This window comes from Rhinopithecus bieti, unplaced genomic scaffold (genome assembly GCF_001698545.2).
Source record: "Rhinopithecus bieti isolate Rb0 unplaced genomic scaffold, ASM169854v2 scaffold_7673, whole genome shotgun sequence".
Taxonomy (NCBI): Eukaryota; Metazoa; Chordata; class Mammalia; order Primates; family Cercopithecidae; genus Rhinopithecus; species Rhinopithecus bieti.
Genome location: NW_016806375.1, coordinates 4,088,748 through 4,106,246, shown reverse-complemented (window position 1 = coordinate 4,106,246; position 17,499 = coordinate 4,088,748). Strand labels below are relative to the sequence as shown.

Below are 17,499 nucleotides of genomic sequence, written 5' to 3'. Positions count from 1 at the left end.
TGTTTTTTGTTTGTTTGTTTGTTTGTTTTTGAGACAAGGTCTTGCTTTGTTACCCAGGCCGGAGTGCAGTGTTGCAAGCATGGCTTACTGCAGCCTCAATTTCCAAGGTTCAAGCAATCCTGCCACTTCAGCCTCCTAAGTAGCTAGGACTACAGCTGTATAGCATTCCATCCAGCTATTTTTTTAAAAGTATCTTTTGTAAAGGAGGGGTTTCACCATGTTGGCCAGGCTGGTCTTGGACTCCTGAACTCAAGCAACCTACCTGCCTGAGCTTCCCAAAGTGCTGGGATTATAGGCATGAGCAACTGTACTCACAAAACACATATTTAATGCAAAAAGGCAGTAACAGAGGAACAAAGACACAAAAAGACAAGATATATATAGAAAACAACACAATAGCAGATGTAAATGATACCAAATTGCATTTTTTATTACATTAATTAAATTAAGTGGAAATAGGCTAAACAAACTAATTGAAAGAGATTGTCAGACTCGATTAAAAAATAAAATGCAACTACATACTGTCTATAAAAGACACACTTTAGATTCAAAGACACAAGTAGGATAAAAGTAGAAGAATGGAAAAAAATGTACCATGTAAACACTAACCAAAAGAGGCCTGTAGGTGATTATACCAACATCAGAAAAAAAAACCCACAAACCAAACAATCTTTAGGAAAACAAAATTGTTATTAAGAGATGAAGAGCATTTGATAATAAGAGAGTTAATCCATCAAGAAATATAACAATTATAAACATTTGTGCATCTAACAACAGAGTCCCAAAATGTATGAAGCAAAACTGCCTGAATTGAAGCGATAAATAGATAATTCAACAATAATACTTGGAGTCTTCAAAACCTTGCTTTTTATAATGAATAGAACAATTAGAAGATTGCCAAGGAAATGAAAAATTTAAATGACACTGTAAACCAACTAGACCTAAGAAACACCTATAGAACACTCCACCCAATAACAGAAGAATATACATTCTTCTGAAGTGCACATGGAATATTTTCAGAATAAACCATATATTATGCATAGAACAAGTCTCAGACTTAAAATAGTTGAAATCATACCAAATATGTTTTCTGATTTCAATGAAATATTAGAAATAAATAACCAAAAGTAAGTTGGAAAACTCACAAAAATGAATTAATGCATCAAAGAATAAATAAAACATAAGGAATACTCTGAGACGAACTAAAAACACAACATACCAAAACTAATAAGATGCAGCTAAAATCATTTTTAGAGGGAAGTGTATAGCTGTAAACACCTGTTTTAAAGAGAGGAAAGGTCCCAAATCAATAACCTAACTTTGCACCTTAAGAAACTAGGAGGGCAAACTAAAGTCAAAGCAAGCAGAAGGAAGAAAATAATAAAGATTAGAATGGTAATAAGTAAAATAGTAGAAAAATAATAGAGAAAATCAGTGAAACCAAATCTTGATTCTTTGAAAAAATTAGCAAAATTGAATAACTTCTAACTATACCGTTCAAGAAAAAAATGAGGGAAGAATCAAATTACTAAAATAAAGAGTGAAAGAGGGGACATTATCATTGACTTTACAGAAATAAAAAGGATTATAAGGGAGTACTTTGAACAACTGTATGCCAATAAGTATGATAACCTAAATGAGGTGGTCAAATTCCTAAAAAAAAAAAAAGACACTGACTCAAAAAGAAATAGAGGCCAGGGATGGTGGCTCTTGCCTGTAATCCCAGCACTTTGGGAGGCCAAGATGGACGGATCACCTGAGGCCAGGAGTTTGAGACCAGCCTGGCCAACATGGCGAAACCCCATCTCTACTAAAAATACAAAAATTAGCCAACCATGGTGGCATGCACCTGTAAACCTAGCTACTTGGGAGGCTGAGGCAGGAGAATTGCTTGAACCCAGGAGGCAGAGGTTGCCGTGAGCCAAGATCGTGCCACTGCACTCCAGCCTGGGTGACAACAGCAAAACTCCATCTTAAAAAAGAAAAAGAAAATTTGAATACACACATAACATGTAAGGAGATTAAATTAGTAATAAAAATTCGACAAAGAATTGTCCAGGACCAGATGGCTTCCTTCATTAATTCTACCAAACACTTAAAGAATTAACACAAATCCTTCTTATACTCTCTCAGAGAAGTGGAAGTGGATAGAACATTTCCCAACTCATTCTAAGAAGCTAGTATTATTACCCTGACAACAAAACCAAAGACATCACAATAAAGAAAACTAAATATCAATATTTCTTATGAATATAGACAAAAAAAAAAAAAAAAAAAAAACCTCAAGAAAACACTAGCAAACCAAATCCAGTGACGTATGAAAAAGGATTACACATTATGAGTGAGTGGGATGTATCCCAGGAATGCAATGTTGGTTGAACATACAAAAATCAGTCACCATATGAATAAAATAAAGGAAAAATATCACATGATCCTCTAAATAGATGCAGAAACAGGATTTGACAAAATTCAACACCTTTCTTGGTAAAAATACTCAACAAATTAATAATTGAAAACTTCCTCAAACTGTAAAGGGCATTTTTGTAAAACCCACAGCTAAACTCATGCTTAATAGTGAAAAATTGAAAGCTTTCTATGTAAGATCAGGAATGAGACAGGAATATCTGTTCTTACCAGTTCTGTTCTTCATTGTACTGGGAGATCTAGCCAGGGAAATGAGGTGAGAAAAAGAAATAAATGACATCTAGGTGAGAAAGGAAAAAGTAAAGCCATCTCTATTTGTACATCACATGGTCTTGTATAAAGAAAATCCTAAGGATGTATAAAAGACTTAGAGTTAATAAATGAGTTCAGCAAAGTTATTGGATACAAGATGAACATACAAAATCAATTGTATTTTATGGACTAGAATTTAAAATTAAACTTAAAAACAATTCAATTTATATAGCTTAAAAGAATATATCTGTACAACACCTGTTATATAATTTAACAAAATAGGTGCAAGACTTGTACACTGAAAACTAGAAATCTTTCTTGAAAGAAATTAAAGATGACCTAAATAAATGGGAAGAAATCCCATGTTGATGGATTGGAAGACATAATATTGTTAAGATGGCAATACTCCCCTGATTAGTTCATGGATTCAATGCATTCTTTATTAAAACTCCAGCTATTTTTTTCATTTCAAAAATTGACAAGCTGCTTCTAAAATTTATATTTGTGTGCAAATGCAAAAGACAGAGTAGCCAAAACAATCTTGAAAAAGTAGAACAAAGTTGGAGGACTCACACTTCCAGATTTTAAAAGTTACTCCAAAGCTACTGTAATCAAAACAGTGTAGTACTGACAAAAGGACCGACATATAGATCAATGGAATAGAATTGAGAGTCCAGAAGTAAGCCAATCCATTTATGGGTTAATTGATTTTTTTGAGAAGGGTATCAATTCAACAGGGAAAATAATACTCTTCTCAAAAATCGGTGTTGGGACAACTGGATATTCACATGTGAAAGAATGAAGTTGGACTGGTCATGGTGGCTCACACCTGTAATCCTAGTACTTTGGGAGACTGAGGCAGGCGGATCACCTGGGGTCAGGAGTTTGAGACCAGTCTGACCAACATGGTGAAACCCCATCTCTAGTAAAAATACAAAACTTAGCCAGGTGTGGCGGCACATGCCTGTAATCCCAGCTACTCGGGAGGCTGAGGCAGAAGAATTGCTTGAACCCAGTAGGTGGAGGTTGCAGTGAGTCAAGATCATGCCACTGCACTCTAGCCTGGGTGACAGAGTGAGACTATGTCTCAAAAAAAAAAAAAAATGAGGTTGGACCTCTTCCCTCACATCACATATATAAATAAATCTAAATGTGCCAAAGACCTAAACATAAGAGCTAAAGTATGAAACTCTTAGAAGAAAATAGAGGTACGAATCTTCATGACCTTGGATTAGGCAATAGTTTCTAAAAAATGACACCAAGGCCAAGAGCAGTGACTCACGCCTGTAATGCCAGCACTTTGGGAGGCTGAGGCAGGCAGATCACTTGAGGTCAGGAGTTTGAGACCAGGCTGGCTAACATGACAAAATCCCATCTCTACTAAAAATATAAACATTAGCCAGGCGTTGTGGCTGGGCGCGGTGGCTCAGGCCTGTAATCCCCCAGCACTTTTGGGAGGCTGAGGCGGGCAGATCATGAGGTCAGGAGATCAAGACCATCCTGCATAACATGGTGAAACCCTGTCTTTACTAAAAATACAAAAATTAGCCGGGCGTGGTGGCGGGTGCCTGTAGTCCCAGCTACTTGGGAGGCTGAGGCAGGAGAATGGCATGAACCTGGGAGGCGGAGTTTGCAGTGAGCCGAGATCGTGCCACTGCACTCCAGCCTGGGCGACAGACAGAGTGAGACTCTGTCTCTAAAAAAAAATAAAAAAATAAATAAAAAAATCAGCCAGGCGTGGTAGTGCATGGCTATAATTTCAGCTACTCGGGAGGCTGAGGCTGGAGAATCGCTTGCACCTGGGAGGGAGAGGTTACAGTGAGCAGCGACTGTGTCACTGCACTCCAGCCTGGGTGATAGGGTGACAGAGCAATACTCCATCTCAAAAAAAAAAAAAAGACACCAAAAGCATAAGCAACAAAAGAAAAAAGAGATAAATTAGAATTTATCAAAATTAAAAACCTTTGTGCATAAATGATACTATCAATCAAGTGAAAAGAAAACCCATAGAGTCTTAGTCCATTTTGTGTTACTTCAAAAGAATATCTAAGATGGGATAATTTATAAAGAAAAAACGGTTTATTTGGCTCACAATTCTGATGTCTGGAAAAGTTCAAGATTGGGCATCTGGTGAGGGCCTCAGGCTGCTTCCACTCATGGTAGAAAGTGAAGGGAAGCCATGTACAGAGATCACATGGTGAGAGAGGAAGTAAGAAGTGGATGGGAGATGCCAAGCTCTTGTTTAAAATCATTTTTAAAATTTTTATTTATTTTTTAATTTTACTTTAAGTTTTGGGATACATGTGCAGAACATGCAGGTTTGTTACATAGGTGTATTACCTGTGGCCAGGCTCTTTTTAACAATGAATATAGTGAGAACTCACCCCTGAAAGAAGGCATTAATCTACTCATGAGGAATCCACTCCTATGATACAAACACCTCCATTAGGACCCACCTCCAATGTTAGGGATTAAATTTGAATATATGGTTTGGAAGAGACAAGAATCTAAACCACAGCACATAGAATGAGAGAAAATATGCGCAAATCATATATCTAACAAAGGTCTAAAATCCAGAATACATAAAGAACGGTTACAACTCAATAATAAGATAAATAACAAAAGTGACCAAAAGATTTTAATAGTGAGTGGAGCAGAAATGCAGACATTTCACCAAAGAAGATATAGAAGTGATCACTAAGCACATGAAATGATGCTCGGCATTATTATTGATTAGCAAAATGCAAATCAAAATCACAATGCAATACCATTTCACATGCACTAAATGGCTACAGTTAAAAAAAACCAGTTAATAATATATGTTTGTGAAGATGTGGAGACATTGGAACCCTGGTGGGATCATAAAATGGTATAGCTGCTTTGGTAAACAGTTTGGCAGTTCCTCAAAAAGTTAAGCATGTAGTACATGTGACACAACAGTTTCACTTCTAGTTATATACCTTTGAGAATTAAAAACAGGTCCACACAAAACCTTGTACACAGATGTTCACAGCAGCGTTATTTATAATAGCCAAAGTGAAAATAAACCAAATGCCTAACTGCTGAATGGATAACAAAATGTGATATCTCTATACTATGGAATATTATTCAGCCATATAAAGGAATGAAGTACTGATGCATTCTACAGCATGGATGAACCTTGAAACACTAAATGAAAAAAGCCAATCATAAAAGGCCACATATTGTATGATTACATTTATACGAGACGTCCAGAAAAGGCAGATTTATACAGGTAGTAAGTATCCATTTATCGTTACCAGAGGCTCTTGGGAGTGGAGAATGAGGAGTGACTGTTGGAGGGTATGGATTTTCTTTCCGGGTGATAAAAATGTTCTGGAATTAGATACTATCTACAGGCAGTTGTATAGATAGGGTTGTACAACTTTGTGAATATACTGAAAGGAACTAAATCTAATACTTAAAAAGGCAAATAAATAAAAAGTATGAATGAAGGGGAAGGTGGAGTGTTAATAACATATGGAGCCAAATATTGTTAACCACGAGTGCAGCAGAATGTTGAGTCTAGTGTAAACCATAAGTAGAGAAGAATGTGGCATCAACTATTAATAGTGAGTGGAGCAGAATGTTGAATCTAGCATAAGGAAAAGAAAGCAGAACATTAAGTCTGCTGTTACAATAGCACACAGCAGAATGTGTTGTCAGGTGTTAATAGTGATCAGAGAATGTGGATTCAAGCATTTGTGGTGAATGTAGCAGAATTTGAGGTCTAGTGTGAATGCTGGAGAGAGCATATTGTCGAGTTTTGTTGTAAGGGTGAATAGAGGAGAGTGTGGTGTCTACTGCTGATGGCAGATGAAACAGAATGTTGTGTCTCACATTAAAAGTTAATGGAACAGTCAGTGTCATGAAAAACAAAAAACAGCTAGGAGACTGTTCTAGGTTAAAAGAGACAAAATAGAGCAACCGTGTGCAATATGAATTGGATCCTTGATTGGATCCCTCATCATATTTTCTGATGACTTTTTTGACAACTGGGAGAATTTAAATAAAGGTCCTGTATTAGATGACATTATTGAATTATTTCAAATTGAATTATTTCTAATTCAGTAATAACCATTGAATTAATGTTAATTTTTAAAGATGTGATAATGTCATTGTGATTCTCCTTCCTTATTTTGAGGTGAATTGCCATGTCTTTGTTGAATCAGCAAAAATTGCATCTACCTACCTACCTGCCTATCTGTCTATCTATTTATCCGTCTGTCTACCTATACTGAGAAAGTGTATGTGGGAAAAGATGACTGGTGAATCTGGGTAAAGGGTGTGAGGGTGTTTATTGTATATTCTTTCAACTTTTCTATGTCAAAACAGAATGTTAAGCAGCATTAATTGGAAATGGTGCAAAACATTGTTTCTAGCAGAAGGCTAAAGGAAGCAGAACGTGGTGTCTGGCATTAATAGTAGAGCAGAATATCATGTCTATTTTTGAGTGAGTAGAACAGAATGCGACTGAAACAATAGTAGTGAATGTGGTAGAATGCAGCATGTAACATTAAAAGAGAGTGAAGTAGAATGAAGCATCAATCATTAACAGTGAAAAGCACAGAATGCTGTACCTCAACTAGGGGTGAATGTAGGAGTATATGGTGTCTAGCATTAATAGTAAGTGAAATGGAACATTATGTTTAGCATTAGAACTGAATTAAGTAATCCCAGCACTTTGGGAGGCTAAGGTGGGCGGATCACGAGGTCAGGAGTTCAAGACCAGCCTGGCCAACATAGTGAAACCCCATCTCTACTAAAAATACAATCATTAGCCAGGCATGGCAGCGCATGTCTGTAGTCCCAGCTACCCGGGAGGCTGAGGCGGGAGAATTGCTTGAACCCCCGATGAGTTAGCCATATCTTCTGAATATGTTGTTGTAATAAATATTAGCTGTGGAGAGCTGAGAATGGGAGAAGAGCGGAGTGTGTGAGCAGCACGTGGCCTCCCCTTCTCTCCTCACTTCACTCTCTCAGCCTACCTTTACCCGCTCGCCTGCTCGGCACCTAGAACACCTTCCACCATGACCGCCTCAGCACGTTGCCACTTAAACAAAATGCTTAAGCATGTGTACATGTCCCTGTGTCAGGGTGAGAAAGTCCAGGCCATGTATATCTGGATCGATGTTACTAGAGAAGGACTGCGCTGCAAGACCCGGACCTGGGACAGTGAGCCCAAGTGTGTGGAAGAGTTGCCTGAGTGGAATTTCTTCTTTCTCTATCTTGTCTTGTCTTTTTTCTTTCTTTTCTTTTCTTTTCTTTTCTTTTCTTTTCNCCCGCTCGCCTGCTCGGCACCTAGAACACCTTCCACCATGACCGCCTCAGCACGTTGCCACTTAAACAAAATGCTTAAGCATGTGTACATGTCCCTGTGTCAGGGTGAGAAAGTCCAGGCCATGTATATCTGGATCGATGTTACTAGAGAAGGACTGCGCTGCAAGACCCGGACCTGGGACAGTGAGCCCAAGTGTGTGGAAGAGTTGCCTGAGTGGAATTTCTTCTTTCTCTATCTTGTCTTGTCTTTTTTTTTTCTTTTCTTTTCTTTTCTTTTCTTTTCTTTTCTTTTCTTTTCTTTTCTTTTCTTCTTTCTTTCTTTCTTTCTTTCTTTCTTTCTTTCTTTCTTTCTTTCTTTCTCTCTCTCTCTCTTTCTTTCTTTCTTTCTTCTTTCTTTCTCCTTTTCTTTTTCTTTTCTTTTTTCTCTTTCTTGCCTTTCTTTCTTTCTCTCTCTCTCCTTCCTTCCTTCTCTTTCTCTCTCTCTCTTCCTTCCTTCCTTTCCTTCCTTCCTTTCTCCTTCCTTCCTTGCTTCCTTTCTTTCTTCCCTCCTCTTTCTTTCTTTTCCTTCTTTCTTTGTTTCTCTCTTTCTTTTCTTTCTGACAGAGTTTTCACTCTTGTTGCCCAGGCTGGAGTGCAATGGCACGATTTCAGCTCGCTGCAACCTCGGCCTCCCAGGTTCAAGCGATTCTCCCGCCTCAGCCTCCCAAGTAGCTAGGTTACAGGTGTGTGCGACTACCCCCAGCTAATTTTTTGTATTTTTAGTAGAGACGGGGTTTTACTATGTTGGCCAGGCTGGTCTCAAACTCCTGACCTCAGGTGATCCACCTGCCTCGGCCTCCCAAAGTGCTGGGATTACAGGCATGAGCCACCATGCCTGGCCTGGCATTTTGATGGCTCTAGTATTTTACAGTCTGAAGGCGCCAACAGTGACATGCATTTCGTGCTTGCTGCCATGTTTTTGGGATACCTTCAGTAAAGACCCTACAAGCTGGTGTTCTGTGAAGTTTTCAAGTACAACCGAAAGGCTGCAGAGACCAATTTGAGGTGCACCTGTAAGTGGATAACGGACATGGTGAGCAACCAGCTCCCCTGGTTTGGCATGGACCAGGAATATCCCCTCATGGGGACAGATGGGCACCCCTTTGGTTGGCCTTCCAATGGCTTCCCAGGACCCCAGGTCCATATTACTGCAGTGTGGGAGCAGACAAAGCCTATGGTATGGACATTGTGGAGGCCCATTACCAGGCCTGCTTGTATGCTGGAGTCAAGATGGCGGGGACTAATGCTGAGGTCATACCTGCCCAGTGGGAATTTCAAATCAGATGCTGTGAAGGAATCAGCATGGGAGATCGTTTCTGAGTGGCCTGTTTCATTTTGCGTCATGTATGTGAAGACTTTGGAGTGCTAGCAACCTTTGATCCTAAGCCCATTCCTGGGAACTGGAAGGGTACAGGCTGCCATACCAACTTTAGCACCAAGGCCATGTGGGAGGAGAATGGTCTGAAGTACATTGAGGAGGCCATTGAGAAACTAAGCAAGTGGCACCAGTACCACATCCGCACCTATGATCCCAAGGGAGGCCTGGACAAAGCCCAGCACCTAGCTGGATTCCATGAAACCTCCAACATCAACAACTTTTCTGCTGGTGTAGCCAATTGTAGTGCCAACATATGCATTCCCTGGACTGTTGACCAGCAGAAGAAGGCTTACTTTGAAGACCGTCACCACTCTACCAACTGCGAACCCTTTTTGGTGACAGAAGCCCTCATCCACATGTGTCTTCCCAATGAAACCGGCAGTGAGCTCTTCCAGTACAAAAACTAAGTGGACTAGGCCTCCAGCTGTTGAGGCCCTCCTAGTTCTTCATCCCACTCCAACTCTTCCCCATCTCCCAGTTGTCCCAACTGCAACTCAAAGGGTGGAATATAAAGGCCTTTTTTTATTCAAAAAATTAAAAAATAAATAAATCTTAGCTGCGAATACAACTTTATGCTGAGTCCTGTGAATCTTTCTATCACATCTCTAGATATGGGATTAGTGTTGGAGATCCCTGACACACAGTATTTACTATTAATGGTGAAAAGAGCAGAATGTTGTACTTAGCTCTGAAAGTGAATGGAGGAGAATGTGAAGTTGAGTGTTAACAGTAAATGAAGCAGAATGTGTGTCTGGTGTTGGTAGACAGTGGAGCAGAATGTGATGTCTGGCAACTCGTATTGAACATAATGTTGAGTCTGGTGGAAAGTTTGATGGATCAGAAAAGTGTAGAACCTGCAAAGATCTGCAGGATCTTGCAAAATATAGTAGATAAATAAGTAGTGAATAATTCCTTTGCTTCCCATGTTTTAGGCAGAACAAGGAAGTAGATGCTGTCCTTATTTGTCCAGGTGCTCTGTGCTCTTGGGCAATGGGACTTACCTTGGGCAGAGATGCTCGAGAGCCAGAGCTCTGGGTGGTCATGGTGAGCACCGTGGTGATGCCTAGGCCCACACGAGCAGGTGCAGCATCCATGTTGATCCAGAAGGAGATCCATGAGAGGATGACAATGAGCAGACTGGGAATATACATCTGAATCAGGTAGTAACCCATCTGCCGCTCCAGGTGGAACCGGGCCTCAATGCAGGTGAATTTACCTGCAAGAAATTGCAGTGAGAAGGCAGTGTAGCCTGGTGAATAGGACAAAAGGCTCTAGGGTTAGAACAGCCTCGACTGGAGTCCTGGTTCAGTCTCATACTACCTGTGTCCTTAGACAAGTATTTGAATTGTTCTGTGTATGTTTCCTCATGTATAGTAAACTGGGGATAATAATAATAATACCTCCATCATATAGTTACTTATATGATTAATGTGAGGATAAAATGAGATGATGCCTATGAAAACCTTAGCACAGTCCTCATACATTGTAAATGTTCAGGATGGTCAATTGCCATCATCACCACCATCATCATCATCATCATCATCATCATCAGTATTTTGTTGCTAAGAATGGGCCTGACTAAGTGGCACTTTCTCTACCTTTCTGCCAGTTATCTTCCCAAAACATGACTTGATCCTGTTATTTCCTCTTATAAAACCTTTGGTCTCATCCTTCTTTCCTCATACAAGGCAGTTCCCATTACCTACAGGAAAAAGTTCAAACTCTTTAGCCTGCCCTTTATAATCAAGCTCTAACCAGTCTTTCTATCCCCTTCCCCATCTTTCTTCACCCTAATCATGACTCCCTACATGCCACCCCTTGCCTTGAGCATTCCCTGAACTTTCATGTTTCTGAGCTTTTGATCTTGCTCATCCCTTTGCCCAGAATGCCCTTATTCCTTCCCACAACCAGCTAAAGAAATCTTCCTTCTCCTCCATGGCAGTGTAAATGTGAAGATTCTCCCAGGCAGAATGCTGCTCTTTTTCTGTGTTCCCTGAGCCCTGTTCACATGATCATCAGAGCCTTCAAGACATAATACAGTGAGTGAGGGGGCAAGTCAGTCTCTCTCTCTGTCTTCTGCACTAGACTAGGCAGCTTGTCTCCTCCCTGTCTATGTATCCCTGGAACTGGGATGGGGCCAGTCTTATGGTAGGGCCTTAGTTCCTATCTACTGAAGCACAATAGGGAATTTCCTGGAGTTCCCTGGACTATAAGCTATAGGCAGGGCCTTGTCAGTCTTTTCTTCTTGCATCCATAGGGTCTAGCACGGAGTTCAGCTCTCACTTAAATGAAAATGGTGAAGAGCAAGTCAAATGAATGAGAATATGCTGTGTACATTTAGGTTGTTTCCATATCTTGGCTATTGTGAATATTACTGCAGTGAACATGGGAGTGCAGATATGCCTTTGAGATACTGGTTTTATTTTCTTTGGCTATGTATCTAGAAGTGGGATTGCTGGACCATGATATATTTCTCAGTGGATGAATAGATAAAGAAAATGAAACATTATTCAGCCTTAAAAAAGAAGGAAATTCTGCCATTTGTGACAATGTAGATGAAGCTGGAGGACATTTTTATATTAAGTGAAATAAGCCAGACACAGAAAGACATATATTGTGTGATCTCACTTATATGTGGAATCTAAAATAGTCACACTTATAGAAGCCAAAAGTAGAATGGTGGTTGCTAGAGGCTAAGGGATGGGGGAAATTGGGAGATGTTGGCCAAAGGGTACAGAATTTCATTTATGCAAGATGAATAAGTTCTGGGGATCTAATGTACAGCAATGTGACTAGAATTAACAGTGGTCTCCTGTGTGCTTGAAATTTGCTAAGAGGGTAGATCTCCTTTTTACTTTTTTTTTCTTTTTCTTTTTTGAGATAGAGTCTCACTCTGTCACTCAGGCTGGAGTGCAGTGGCACAATATCAGCTCACTGCAGCCTCCGTCTCCTGGGTTCAAGGGATCAGGATCCTGTCTAAGCCTCCAGAGTAGTTAGGATTACAGGTATGTGCCACCATGCCCAACAAATTTTTTTTTTTTTGTATTTTTAGTAGAGACAGGGTTTTACCGTGCTAATCAGGCTGGTCTCAAACTCCTGGCCTCAAGTGATCCCCCCGCCTTGGCCTCCCAAAGTCCTGGGATTACAGGCATGAGCCATCATGCCTGGCCTTTTTTTTTTTTTTTTTCCTCACATTTTAAGAGTTTTAAAATAGATTTTGAATATTTGACCCCTATCAGATTTATGATTTGCAAATATTTTCTGCCATTCTGTGGGTTCTTTATCTCCACTATCTTGATAGTGTCCTTTGATGCACTTTTAATATTTATGAAGTCAAATCTATCTATTGTTCTTTCATTATTGCTTGTGTTTTTGGTGTTATATCTAAGAATCTATTGCCAAATCTAAGATTAGGAAGATTTGTCCTCATGTCTTTCTAGAAGTTTTATCATTTTAGCTTAATCTTAAATTTAGGTCTTTAAGAGGGTAGGTCTTAAGTGTTCTTACTATACACACACACACACATGCACACACAATGAGAAGTGTGTGAGTTGATGGATATGTTACTTAGCTTGAGTGTGGTAATTATTTCACAATGCATATTTATATCAGAACATCACATTGCATATCTTCCATATATACAATTGTTATTGGTCAGTTATACCTTAAGAAAGCTAAAAAGAAAAAAGAAAAGAAAATGCTGCATGAAGAATAAAAGACTTGGTATGTGAGGGTCAGTTGTGGTGATTTGACTTGGGAGTCATTGCTTTCATGGCTGCTATGGGAATGCCATTATGGCTCAAGGGATGAAGAGAGTATCTTTGGAGGTTCTGAAACATCTCTGAGGTGACTCAGAAAGAGGCAGCTGCCCAAGACAGACTGCGGCCCAGGCTGCCTGTACCTTCACTGGGCTTTCTAATTATACCGGAGCCTATGATGGTTTCTCTCAATCCCTCTCTTTCACCTCCTCCTCTTGCTGGCCTGCCATGCCTCTCTACTGTGTGCTTCTGGGTTCAGACCCCAGCTTCCTACTCATCCTTTCAGCTGCTATACCAACTGACTGATTTTCTTCTCCCATGCTTTTATGAGCTTGTTCTCAGCCTGAGACAGGACACGCAAAGCCAGTCTTGATCTGGCCCCAGTCAGTCATCCAGATATTCAATCTTCTGACAAAGGCATGGGAGACAGAGAGCTGAGCTACACCATCGTGGCTTCTCTGCCCTCTCATAGCTCACAGGCTAGTGAACCCTTTCTAACTATTTATTAACCTTCAGTGACACCTCTCAGCTCCCTCTTGCTGAGGTCTATTGTGAACATTCTCTCTACTTTTGCTCTATTGGAAATGCCAGTTCATCTGTGACAGAGACTACTAGGTGTCTTCCCAATATCAGTTCTTCACTTCTGCCTTAGAAATAGGATCCATTCTGCTACCTGGAATAATGACTGTATTTACCAGCTTCCCTGGTAATTAGGTAGGGCCCAAGCTTAAGTCACTCACTCCAGGACTCATAGGAAGAAAATGTCAGAGCCACTTTTTTGTTTCAAAACCTATTCTTTTAACCAGTAAGTAATAAATAGAGCTGTGCCCATCATGGGTACTTCATAAGATCTGTTGAATCATTGATTGAATGTGTTTGAAATGACCTCTGGTCCTGGTTGGGGGGTGGGATCTGAGGAGGATGGCCCTTGTACCTACCTGTGTTGTAGTGCTTGGTGCAGTATCTCAAGTCCTTCTCTTCCTTCAAGATAAACTGGGGCAGAGTTAGTCCATCTGCCACCTGCACGGCTCCCTGTTCCTGCCACTCAAAGATGAGGTCATTCATGGTATATCCAACTGGGATGGGATCAGAAGAAGGAGCAGTCACCACTCAGAAGCACTTGTTTGAAGCATGTCAGGGTTGGTTAGGGTTAGAGACTGAGAGAAACATCAGACACTTGATGGAACTTGTGAGACCAGGCTGCTTTTTATTTTCCTCTCAAAAGAGGTAAAAAACAGGTTAATTATTTATATCTACATCAGAGCCCTTCCACCTCTCTTCCCAACCTTCTGCATTAGCTTGTCCTGTTGTTCCCCCTCTTACTCCCATGGTGAAATGCTGTTGACATCTGCTCTTTTCACCTGCACACCATCCTTGTCAGCCTCCTCTTTTGCTCACAGCAGATATTCCTCTGTGGAACAACTCTATTGCATGCTGTCTTGGTGGTACTAACCACTGGCTGGGGTAGAGGGTAGAAAAGTGTGAAATGGTGACTCAAGCTAGGCCAGACTGTGCCCCAGCACTTCAGCAACTATTGAGTGAAATAACAGGAGGTTCAGGATTGGTTTGTGCTGATTCCCTTCACGGGTAGAACTCCAAGGAAATGGTCCATTAGTTCCTGTTGCCTAAGTGCTCTGCCTTGGTTTCTGTATTTTTAAGTTAGTCAGATTGGTTTCTCTGTTTGCAATCACAGGAGTCAGCTTTCCAATCTGTTAAAATCCCGGTCCTCCATAAAGTCTACTCCAATACCCTCTCTCTTTCTCCATCAGAAGGAAGCACTCTTTCTGCCATGAGGCCACAGTGCTTTGTACTTCTAACAACACATCAATCACTTGCCACCCTTTATTAGAGTTATTTGTGCAGTCAGTTGTTTACTTCCCCTGCTGGAGTGAACATCTTGTGGGTTCAAGGACCATGACTCATTCAAGTCATTTCTCCTCCATTCACATTAACCATAGACATGGGACAATGACCCTTTGGAGAATGCTGCTGGCTCCAAAACATGGTCCTCAGGCAATGTAAAGGGAGTTATATTTCTAATGCATTTTCTAAAAGCAAAGTCCTTCATGGAATATTTTGAGTTATTACAGTAATCCTGGGCTCTAGTGGTTAGGACCAGCTATGTGGGAATTTCTGCCTGTCCCATGGGTAAAAGGGAGCCTGGTTCTTTCTAGAGGACTCATGCAAGAGACTCACAGCTTTCCAGTTGCATGATACATGTCTGGACATCCATGGGGAAATTCTTCAAGTCCATGGGGCAGGCCAGTGTCAGGGTGATTCTGGAAAGAGAAGGGAGTTGAATGATGCAGGATCCACACATCAGGGAGGCTGTGCCTCTATTGTAGTTATTGTTAGGAAATCAGTTGTCCAGGGTAGGGAAAGAAGGTCAGGGAACTTGTGTTTTTTGTTTGTTTATTTGTTTTTGAGAGATGAGATCTCCCTTTGTGGCCCAGGCTGGAGTGCAATGGTGCAATAATGGCTCACTACAGCCTCAACTTTCTAGGCTCAAGCAATTCTCCTGCCTCAGCCTCTAGAGTAGATGCGACCATAGGCACGTGCCACCACACCTGCTAATTTTTAAAAATTTTTTTTGTAGAGACAGGGGTCTCGCCATGTTGCCCAGGTTAGTCTCGAACTCCCGGGCTCAAGCAATCCTCCCACATCAGACTCCAAAAGTGCTGGGATTACAGGCGTGAGCCACTGTGCCTGGCCGTGACAAGATTTATATATATAGAAAGCCCTGAAAATTACACACACACACACATACAAACTGTTAATGCAAATTAGAGAATTTAGCAAAACTGAAGGATAAAAAATCCACAAGGAGTTCTGGCAAGAAGCAGGCTGGGAAGCAGAGTGCAGCCAGATGCTTTGGGGACCTGCAGGCCCTCTGACCTTGGAGGTGCAGATGAGCTGGGGGCTCGGGCCTGGCGGCAGGCTCTGTCCTCCAGGCTCCCACAGCCCTTGCTGTGGCTCCCACCAGCTGGGCCCAGGCCTGAAGTAGTGACAAACCTCTTTTCCCACCCCACCTCTGGGACCTGGTGGCCATCTGGTCTCCCAGCCAACTTTGCCAAGCCTAGACAAAGCCCCGATGGCTACTGGGATGCAGCACCTTTGGGTGGTGGCGAGTGTGGATAACTTGTGTATATTAAATAAGTATGTGTGTATTTCCAAGTTACTGATTGAAAAATGGAGGCTTAGAGAGGTAAAAGTAGGTTGCCTAAAGTGACACAGAGTCAGGGAACTTCTGGGTGTTTTTGGAGTCTATCTGGCCTCTGGAGACCTGTCTTTAGCAAGTTGGCTGGAGGCCAGGGGCTGCCCCCATTCCATACTCTTCTGCATAGCCCTCAAGTAGGGACAGAGCTCAAATTTTAAGTTGAGCAGCACCCATGTGCATCTGCAGCAGGTGTTGCAAGTGGTTCTTGGCTACCTTCTTCACACACAGGGCTCATCAAAGGTTATTTCAAAGAGGCCCTCTGCCTTCTGGGTGTCCAAACACAGTTGACTCACATCAGTAGGCTCATGCTGGGGTCGACTGGAAAGGGGTGGGCTCCTCAGGATTCTGGGCTAGCTGTTTATTTTGGTTGTTCAACCCTTACAGAGGCCACAGACTCAGAACCAGAGGGAGTCCCCTTAACAGAATTCGAGGACTGCAGCTCAAGCTGAGATACAAGACTCCAGCTTGAAAGGCTTTTCCAACATCTGAGTCCCTGCTGCAGGGGACAGAGAAGAAAGGCTTTCAGAGCCCAAAGAGCCTTAGATCATCAAGCCAACTCCCTCATGTGACAGGTGAGAAACCCAGGGTACAGAAAGGGATAGGCTGAGAGTCATCCAAGGTCACACAGCAAGCTGATACATCAGCCAGGACTCAAAACCATGTGTCCTGACCTTTGGATTCTGAGTCCAGGGTGGGGTTGACTTACGTGTTTGCTGGCAGCACTGCTCTCCTGAAAAGCCAACCCCAATACCCTAAGACACATAATTGGTGGTATTCTAGTGGAAATGAACTGGCACTTTGGCTACATGTGATGAGGTACACAGCCCTTTGTGAACTTTCTTTCTCCAGCTCACACCCACAGCTCTGGATCTGGGCCCCTTTAAGCATAAGGTTGAAGCAAGTGGGGAAAATGGAAGGGAGAGGGAGAGGAAGAAGAGGGAAAAGAAGGGAGTGGAAGGAGGGAGACAGTGAAGAGAAAGTGAATGCAGTTGAATTTCTGCAGATAAAAGCTCCAAAGTGGGGCAGCTGTCACATTAGGTTAATTTCCTGAAGTCGAATGACCTTGGAAACATCACTTTCTGCTGATTTGTCCTTCTATCATGCTGTACCATGACTTAGCTTCCTAGAGATAG

The 17,499-nt window shown here is 41.5% G+C and overlaps 1 protein-coding gene and 1 pseudogene across 4 annotated transcripts in view; one reads left to right on the top strand and one right to left on the bottom strand.

The window, feature by feature from the left end:
- The window catches only part of GLRA1 (glycine receptor alpha 1), a 99,688-nt gene that overhangs the window by 18,123 nt on the left and 64,066 nt on the right, over positions 1-17,499 (bottom strand). For all 4 annotated transcript variants that reach the window (XM_017875724.1, XM_017875723.1, XM_017875725.1 and 1 more), the window contains 3 exons: positions 15,346-15,428; positions 14,088-14,225; positions 10,393-10,607 (listed from right to left, as the gene is read on the bottom strand). In XM_017875724.1, the coding sequence (XP_017731213.1) occupies positions 10,393-10,607; positions 14,088-14,225; positions 15,346-15,428 (436 nt within the window). The remainder of the gene's footprint in view (positions 1-10,392; positions 10,608-14,087; positions 14,226-15,345; positions 15,429-17,499) is intronic.
- On the top strand, positions 8,013-9,798 carry LOC108532020 (glutamine synthetase-like; annotated as a pseudogene).